The sequence below is a fragment of the Cydia amplana genome, chromosome 18 (genome assembly GCF_948474715.1).
Source record: "Cydia amplana chromosome 18, ilCydAmpl1.1, whole genome shotgun sequence".
NCBI classification, from domain to species: Eukaryota; Metazoa; Arthropoda; class Insecta; order Lepidoptera; family Tortricidae; genus Cydia; species Cydia amplana.
This window is the reverse complement of record NC_086086.1, coordinates 14,416,822-14,426,465: the sequence shown is the minus strand read 5'-3', so window position 1 is coordinate 14,426,465 and position 9,644 is coordinate 14,416,822. Positions and strand designations below refer to the sequence as shown.

The 9,644-nt window shown below is 37.2% G+C and overlaps 1 protein-coding gene across 2 annotated transcripts in view; it reads right to left on the bottom strand.

Annotated features, from left to right (window-relative positions):
• Positions 1-5,613: 5,613 nt before the first annotated feature.
• LOC134656341 (tumor necrosis factor alpha-induced protein 8-like protein) overlaps positions 5,614-9,644 on the bottom strand; it is a 67,680-nt gene continuing 63,649 nt past the window's right edge. Inside the window, exons 2-5 of one of the 2 annotated variants that reach the window (XM_063511856.1) lie at positions 7,443-7,576; positions 7,131-7,289; positions 6,509-6,606; positions 5,614-5,975 (exon numbers count right to left, since the gene is read on the bottom strand). In XM_063511856.1, coding sequence (XP_063367926.1) covers positions 5,804-5,975; positions 6,509-6,606; positions 7,131-7,289; positions 7,443-7,576 — 563 coding nt within the window. In that variant the 3' untranslated portion in view covers positions 5,614-5,803. The remainder of the gene's footprint in view (positions 5,976-6,508; positions 6,607-7,130; positions 7,290-7,442; positions 7,577-9,644) is intronic. The other variant, XM_063511857.1, reaches the window with a different exon arrangement.

Sequence of the window (9,644 nt, the reverse complement as noted above, 5' to 3'; positions counted from 1 at the left end):
AAGTTTGGAACTCGTTAAATAATGGAATTTGTATGCGACATTGCAGTCCCGAAATCGAGACTGCAATGTTTTTAACTTTTTAATTTTTTGAATGACCATAAACTACGCACTTCGCGACCTATTTTTTAAACGGCAACGTCGACTTTGCCGTCCATTTTTGAGAATAGTACATTATTGTCGAGGTTCGGAAGTAGCTACTTGCTGGCTGAGGATTCGTTTTAAACGGACGACCTTGGGAGTCCGTTTAATTGAATCCGAAGCCAGCAAGTAGCCTTCCAGCCGAGTCATATATAGTGCTTTTCTCAAAAATGGTGCAAGAAATCGAAATATTTTATGGAAGCGACGTTCTAGTTTTCACTGAAAAAAGTGAACCATTAAAAAGATTTGCTTTGCCGCCTTTAAAAAAAAATAGAGGTGTATTTTTCTGCTGAAAATACGCCAACCTAAATAGTCGCGGTACCAACATTATAATAATAAGTACTAATCATCTGTTTGGCTGATGGACCTAAGCCTTCATTTGATATGGCCATTTCAAATTTTAAAAAGTTTGGAACTCGACAAATAATGGAATTTGTATGCAACATTGCAGTCCTGAAATCGAGACTGCAATGTTTTTAACTTTTTAATTTTTTGACTGACCATAAACTACGCACTTCGCGACCTATTTTTTAACCGGCAACGTCGACTTTGTCGTCCATTTTTGAGAAAAAGTATTTTGATTGGTAAGCTTGATTTGCTCTTGTTTGAAATGTCACAACTCTTTGAATGTCACATATATATAAGACGATATTTCAAGAAATAATGTCTTGCTTACTTTTTCAGCGTAGTCCAAGACAACACTTTCGTGCGTCGTAACGGGTCCGGATCCGAAATGTATGAAATTATCCGGATCTGGATTAAATACGCGGATATTGCCATACATTTCGGATCCGTCGTGCAAACCCTAGTTGTATTTTTTTATTCCACGGCATTCAAAGGTAATCCAAAGAGCTAAGCTAGATACAATTTGATGGTTAAAAAAAGTCCAAGTCCGAACACAGCTCGAGTAATGTCCCGCGTTCGCCGCACGTATATTGTATTAGTGTCGATGTCACCCCACGGATATCTACCATGTTTGTATACTAAGAAATTTTAGTGAATAAATTATTGACTGGTGCTTTCACAATAATTGTGCCTTTTATTACCTATTCCACAATAAGTTCCTTAAGTTTAAAATCCCGGTATTCACATACCTGTGAGTGGATGTACAGAGACATACCTACCATACTGTACCATACTTTATGAGGTATGATTGGTGGACTTGGTGGTGGTGAATACGCCCATTGTCCAACCAGATGTACGCCTCCATTCCACCCAAATGTCCATATCCAGCTATCCAAATGGAGTTAGGAGTAGTAATAGTAAAACAAATCACATATCTTATCAATTGTATATTTGATATCAAATCTTAATACATATAACACAGCTTAACAAATTTGAAATATACAGTTAGTTGAGACCAATTTCACTATAGTGACAACTTTTAGATCGATATTCGAGTTTGATCCAATCAAAACGACAAACATATCTGAATTGGTGACAATTTTGAAACGTATTTTTAGAAATATGATGAGATTATAGCGGCACCTTCAAAGTCGCAAAATTTAAAGTGGTAACACACTATCGCGCCGCACCAAGGTCACGGTGCGGTGCGATAGTGTGTTACCACTTTTACATTCGAAAGTACAGTTCACTTCAGTTTCACGCTTTACAATAAACTACCTATTTAACCGAGCAAATTGAAGAGCCTCGTTTCATCTTATGCTTTCATATAGCCTCTACAGGTGTCATTTCTTAACCACTACTCATGAATATGAGGAAACTTTTTTTTTTTTATTTAGTTTTTGGATATTTTCAAAATGGCGGAGTTAAAGAGCTCTACAGCTCAAAGAGACACTTGTAAAAATAGAAGGTAGTGTAACGAAAAATAAAGATACATTCATCCCCGAAATATCCCTAAAGGGACCCACAGATTACCCGCTCGCCGGACGATATCAGCCTGTCAGTTAAACGCAAAAGGTGACAGTTTCGAACAACTGACAGGCTGATATAGTCCGGCGAACTGGTAATCTGTGGACCCCTTTGAAGCAATCTAGGATAGATTTCTGGTGTCACTATATCACAATATCAATCTAATATTTGTACAGTTTTGTTATTCGTGTTTCCGTTTATGCTCAGTGCTTTCTACGTGTTTTCTTATCGTTATTAATGCAAGTTAAAAATTTTGCGACTAGCGAAAACATAAAAAAATTATAAATGTAATATTTAAGATTTTCGCTAGTTGCAATACGAGTACGACAGGTGACGCTATGAAACTATGTTTGTCGACGTGTAAAAAAGCGATTCGTGTAAAATATATGAGATAATAAGCGTTAAAATTACCTTATCAATTACCAATCAGACAGGACAATGATACAAGAGTACTCCAGTCAACGAGACCACTGTATTACTTGATAAAGTCGCTCCGCGACATGTTTATAATAACGAAGATTGAAGTATCTCATTGATCGGAGTAAAGGCCAATCCAGACGGGACAATTTGTCGCCGAATCTGATGAAATTGCCAATTTAATCAGGTGGTGTGGACGCAAAAAAAGGAATTCAAGGACATTTGCTCGCCGATTCCATTATGAAATTGTGTGCATGTGGACGCTGGATGAGATTGACCACAATTTATTTTCTGATCAAACTGTCAATTTCATCAACCCGTCTGGACGTGCCTTAAGATTAAGATACACCACGTAGAGAGTAACAAAACTAAATTAAAGTATTACTACACATTTATATTGTCACTTTAATACAATCCCTACTTGGACGTCTTTGATTTCATCTAGCTATGACAGCTACCTGTAGCAGGTTACTGTGCAGGCGAGTGGGTATTTACAAAAACAATGTTGTAATATTACACGACTTCGTGGACATAGATAGAGGACCAAGTAACTATCAGAGATATGTTATAAAGTAATATGCTAAAAAATATAAGAAACGAGATTTTTTTCCAAGTAGTTTTCTGACACTTACTAGTAACCTAGTGAAAACTACTAAAATAGTAAAACGTGGCAAGATTTTTTGTGCAATAATTATAAATATTTTGAACACTTTTAAATTCTTCCTTCTAAACGGCACAGATATATTCTTTAGAAACGTTTGACTCTTTCCTTTTACTGTATTTTGTGTTACTCACCAATGTAGAATAAAATACAATTTCAATAAAAATGTCTTATTAATCTTTTGCGTGTAATATTCCATTAGTAACACTCCCGTCTACGGTCAGCATAGCAAGGTACAAGCCATGGGAAGTGCGAAAATGTGGACGTTTAAAAATCTACGCCTGGGCTATAACCACGAAAATCGAAGTTTACAAATTGCGGGTATCTGTCTCTCTAATTAGTCTAATTACGCCTTCATTGCAGTAAAAGAGAAAGATTCCCGCAACTTGCGAATTTCGGTTTTCGCGGTAGCCCCTACACACCTACCCCCGGTACACAGTAATTGACACGACCAGGCTACAGTTTGACATAGCAAGTGCTTTAAGTTAAAAGTAGTTTTAAATAAATTAATTGCTCGTATACTGTGATGGTACAAAGTTTAAACACATACACTGATGGACAAATTTAGAGGAACGCAAAAAAGTTTGATGACTAACTTTAAAATTACTTTAGGTGCTGTAATACAGTAATTAACCTTTTGTTCGAGTTCCTTTAAATTTGTCCATGACTATATTAAAACGTGATTTCGTTTACAATTTAATTGGTTCCACTGTGTAACGAAAATTAGTCATGTTTATTTTTCGTTACACAAAGGAATGAATTTGGAATGAAAATTCTGACCTACATCATATTGCATTATATTTTAGGTGTTATCTTTAGCGTTCTCTTGTAACGTCTTAGTATAAAAAAATAACAGTATAATGCCATAAAAATATGCAACCGAAATAAATCATTTCGATTACAGTAAGTTAAAATAATTATTGCTAATACAAAATCAGATATGACTGTTAGATCAGATATGTTGACTGCGTGGCGATATAGTTTTGGTCCGAATATAGTCGATATAGAGAGTATATTGTACACAAAGCTATGGATATAATGATTGATACAATATAAATACATTAATCAGTTCACGCTATTATATGTAGACGTAATATCGAAATATACTGTGTATTATTTGGACAACATTTTTGTATTTGATAACACTATAATTATGACGCTATTATATTTTTATAATTAGGTATTGTTATTAAATTAAAATATACACTTAAATTATTTTCGGATAACTTAGACAGTTTCGTTAGATCAGTTCAGTTTATGTCATGTTTTAGGCTATCTGGTAACTGGTCTTACAGTCTAACATAAATCCGTTAAAACCTACGCTGATATACATTAAAATCACATTTAGGTACAGCTATTAAATGCATTCTAACCTTAATTAACATTAACCCATACAACAAACCGACATCACAACATATATAACTAATAAATTATACAGCATTCAAAACAATTATACCTATTATTAATGTCATTTTATAAACTTATACTACGTCATGTTAGAATACTGGCAAACGATACGGCAAGCCTTGTGTAAAAAAAAATCCTTAGATTTCGTGGTTTTTAGTATATTCCATTGTGTAACGAAATTAAAGTTATCCATAAAAATGTATGACTATACTTTTCGTGATACAATAGATAGATTCAAGTATACTGTAGAAGAATTTCTATACATAAAATTCTTATATAGATTGCTTGAGATTAGCAGGTACAAACTGTTTTCATTTGGAAAGTTTTGAATTGACGAAAGGTGTCAACTTTTAGATCATCGGTAATGAATAAAATACCGAGTAAAGATATGCACTGCTTTTTGCCCTGTCTCGTCTTGGCGGGAGCACGGCCGTGCCCCCAGGTACAAGCCAGATTAGATAAGGTCAGAGTATGACAACCCCTTGATTTCAGCAAAAAAATATTGTTTTTGTTATTTTCGTCCATTAATTAGTTTTACAAGAGATATGTCACAGTGAAACCGTCGACAGAAATTACATTCATCTACCTAAAAGATATGTGTAATACTTATACCAATGTAATACGGATATTACGGATTTCATTTATACTGAAAATAATTCAAAAATGTAATCGGAACAAAATTATTTTGTGCATAGCCTATACCAATGAGACTAAATCGCCTTTTTAAAATATTTTACGAGTATTCAGATTTCATTAAATAAATGCACTCATCATTTCGTCCTAATATTCAATGTTAAAAAAAAACAATAATTAATGGTAAAAATAGTAATTAGTAGTTCCAATTTATATTATAATTAATTTTCGGTCTAAATTACACCTTATTCAAGCAGTGAGTATAAAAATTAAAAACCAACCTAAATTAAGAACACGTGTAAAAAATAACATATAAATTAGTGAGATTAAACTCAAGCAAGATCTATTCAGTGTGGCAATGTTATGTCATCGATGTGAAATAAGCTGCTACAATTTGATTGGTTCTAAATACAATTTGGTAGTTCCCATTCGTCCTACAGACTGTTTTTTTTTTTAGGAATAACTCAAACTCGTACGAAAAGTGTTAATAGAACTATCTAGAGAGAACCTGTCGCAGCGATCTCCACCCGCAACGATACACTACAGTGCAAAAACTTCGCCTTATAGAAAACCAAATCCCCATTTGTGGGGATAACGTGCTCCCACAGACGTCTGAAGTGACGATTCGGGAATATTCCCGCGGAAAATTGGACACAGACCTTTGGGACGGTTGGATTATAGGAGGCCGCGGTCGAGTTCCTTGCGTAGCATGCGTGCTAGTTTGAGGACATCCTCGTCGACTTGGCCAGCGAATAGCGAGTCGAGTAGGTCGGCGCGGGAGACGAGTGCGAATACCCCCGCGAGCCGAGACACGGACTTGTCGGAGAGGTGGCGTTCCACCACGGATCTGGAAAGTGTATAGCATGATGTAGAAACTGAGTTATAGTTTGTAGCCTTCTAGTAGACCCCGAAGGCTTATCCTATTGTCTATTGTTCAGTAAAACCGCACGTGCTACTTACCTGCAAAAAAGGGTCCTAATTATTCTATTTGGCACCTGAGCGCGGGCTAGTCCAACGCTCAAAAAACCAGTGTAGGTGCGCTCTCCGATAACGCGCCTTTGTTACGCATCTCGATGACACATTTTAGACTGGTTCTGTAGCGTTCGACTCGCCGGCACTCAGTAACCGAAGTACCGATTTTTTATGCAGGTGGTTGTGGCACGTGGCACGAGCGGTTTTTCTTAACAATAGACAATAGGATTAGCCTTCGGGGTCTATTAGAAAGCTACAAACTATACTTATTCGTCTATTAGCATCGTTTCTCGACTTGTTATGAAGATTTAAAAGCATTGGTATATTTTGTACAATTAATTTTCGTATAAGTTTGTTTCGACTTATACCAACAGAATTATAATATTTATGATCTGAAATGAAACTCACTTTAGCGATTGATGCGACTCACGGAGGGCGTCCTGAAGGAACTCCCGATCGTAGGAGAACTCAACTTCGCAGAAAGATACCACCGCCATTAGCACGGTCTGCAAAAAAATATAAAGATATCAAGCAAAGCTTTTTTTACGTCTATTCTTCCCTACTTATTTACAAAAAAGTATTTAGTGCTCAAAGTCTGGAAAACCGGTGTTTCCAAAGGAATCAATAATTAAAACCACATCGAAATGTCAGTAAATAGTTGTCTCGATTCCTGACGCTCAGCACCGAATTGCTATAGCATAGCCTCAATCGGTACACAAAAGCTAGACGTGTTGCCTCCCTGTCACACTTACGTACGAATTTACAAGTGCGACAGGCGACAGAGAGGCAACACGTCGAAGTCCCTCTGTACGCTTGAGTTACGAGGTTACGTCATCTGCAGTTTGTCTTCGTCCTGCTCACTAAGAGCTGACTGCATGTTTATTTTCAAACCTGATGTAAGAGGTACATCATGCCTAACCCCTGCTGCGTCGACAAATTTAACGAATTCTGTTATGATATCTTGTTCAATATTTTTTTTAAGGAATGATTGCAGTTTGAGGTTAATTTGTTGGTTGACTTTAAAACTCACGTGGAACTTGGCCCGGAAGGCGTCGAGCGCGCGGTCATCGGCGGACAGCAGCTGAGAGTGCCGCCGCAGCACGCCGAGCTTCACCGCCGCTTTGATCACGTGCTTCACCATCTTCTCCGCTTCGCGCTTCTCCACGCGCGACCGCAGCACGCACAGGAACTGGAATCATAGACATGTTTTTTTTTTCGTCGCTGTCAAACACTATCAAAAAGGGAAGGAACATAAAAAGCAGCGATCGCTGTTTCAGGAGAGCTCTTTGACACTTCAGGATCTTAAAATGAACGCACACACTTTTTGAGGCTTTTCTCTTACCTGGTCGAGGAGCTTGGCAGCATGCTCGTCTAGCACGAGTGCGCGCGCGCTGGCGGAGCCGCCGACGCGCGACAGGAACTTCTTCTGCGCGCGCAGCGATATGTCGCGGGCGCACCACGCGCCGCCGTCCATTGCTGGAACAAAGAATTTGAAAGTTAGTGTCATTAAAATATCTTACCACTATGTGCCAGTTGCACCATCTGCACTTGACAGACTGATCAACGTCACCCGGCGCGCCGCGGCGGTTTACTATGAAACTTTCCATACAATAAAATTTAGCGAACTCTTTAACGGCGACAAACAGTTTGGTGCAACCGACCCTGTGACAGATAAATACATGATCCTGAAATTAGCAAGCCTCTTTAATTTAGAGCATTGTTCTCAAGTTCTGTTTATGTTTTAAAATAGGTAATTCAAACACTTTTCAAAACCAAGTCTGGAAGCCTGCAGTACTTACGATAGGTCGAGAGTATTAATTAAAAGGTTGGCTGTGTAAAAGTTTTAACGATACTGCTAATAATAAATTAAAGGAAAAAAATCACCGCTTCGGCCAAGGTTTGAACATGCGACCTTTTTGAACACCAGTAGCCGTACCACGACACGAGTTGATACTTGACGTTTACGTTAGCGATTCTGTAAACTCGATCGCACTCCATCTCGCTCGCACTGATGGATTGGAGTTCACGCCGTCGTTAACGTAAATGGCAAATGCCAATTCGTGGTAGCCGTGCGGTTTTTGACTGTTGTTGTCGTGTAGACATGTAGAATTTGTGATAAACTTCATTTTATAAATAAAGAAAAGTCACAATTAAATAACACCCACACCCGCGACCCAGAAAAGGTTACGTTAGTTCAACTCAGCCGAAGCGAGTTTAGATAATTGAAGGACAACAAAGCAAAGACAACAATAAATGCCGTTGAACCTTTTAACCGAAATAACCGTGCCCACGCGTGTACTTATACCGAACACACATTGACAAATGAAATTGTATATTGAATATTGAAATGATATAATATTATTTATGGTAATACGATACGATGGAGGTATGTTGCCAAGCAGTATGATGGAAGGTTGATCAAAATGTTGACACGATATTTTTCTAGTAGGACCGAGAATAAAGGGCAAGATTGATTGAACTGAGATTATTTATGCAATTAGGTACATTTGTTGTTTAATTTATCAGCACTCCAATTTATAAAATATGACGGACAACTCTCTCAGACTCCTACTCATATTATTACCTACACACTATCATTTTTAGGGTTCCGTAGCCAAATGGCAAAAAACGGAACCCTTATAGATTCGTCATGTCTGTCTGTCTGTCTGTCCGTCTGTCCGTCTGTCTGTCCGTCCGTATGTCACAGCCACTTTTCTCCGAAACTATAAGAACTATACTGTTGAAACTTGGTAAGTAGATGTATTCTGTGAACTGCATTAAGATTTTCAGACAAAAATAGAAAAAATACAATAAATTTTTGGGGTTCCCCATACTTCGAACTGAAACTCAAAAATTTTTTTTTCATCAAACCCATACGTGTGGGGTATCTATGGATAGGTCTTCAAAAATGATATTGAGGTTTCTAATATCATTTTTTTCTAAACTGAATAGTTTGCGCGAGAGACACTTCCAAAGTGGTAAAATGTGTGTCCCCCCCCCTGTAACTTCTAAAATAAGAGAATGATAAAACTAAAAAAAATATATGATGTACATTACCATGTAAACTTCCACCGAAAATTGGTTTGAACGAGATCTAGTAAGTAGTTTTTTTTAATACGACATAAATCGCCTAAATACGGAACCCTTCATGGGCGAGTCCGACTCGCACTTGGCCGCTTTTAAATTTAGTAACCACCAATTTAATTCCAACTAAAATTCGTCGCGTTCCTAGACATTTACATGTTATAAATAAATACAAGGGAATTAAAGTCTGTGCGGAAAGAGAAGAATCGTGGAATGTATTGAACATTGAACCCCATATATTCCACGACTCTCCTCTTTCCGAACAGACAGAGAATTATATTGTTGATGTTGTGTGTTGACGATTCTTATTGGGAGATATTATTTTATACCTACTCTTATTAACGACTGTTCCAATTGGAAATTAATTGACTTTTATTCATTGTTTTTATTTTTTCTGTTCTTGTATTCTCGCAAGTTCTGACATTGTAAATTTATATTTTGGATTTGTAAGTATTTACCT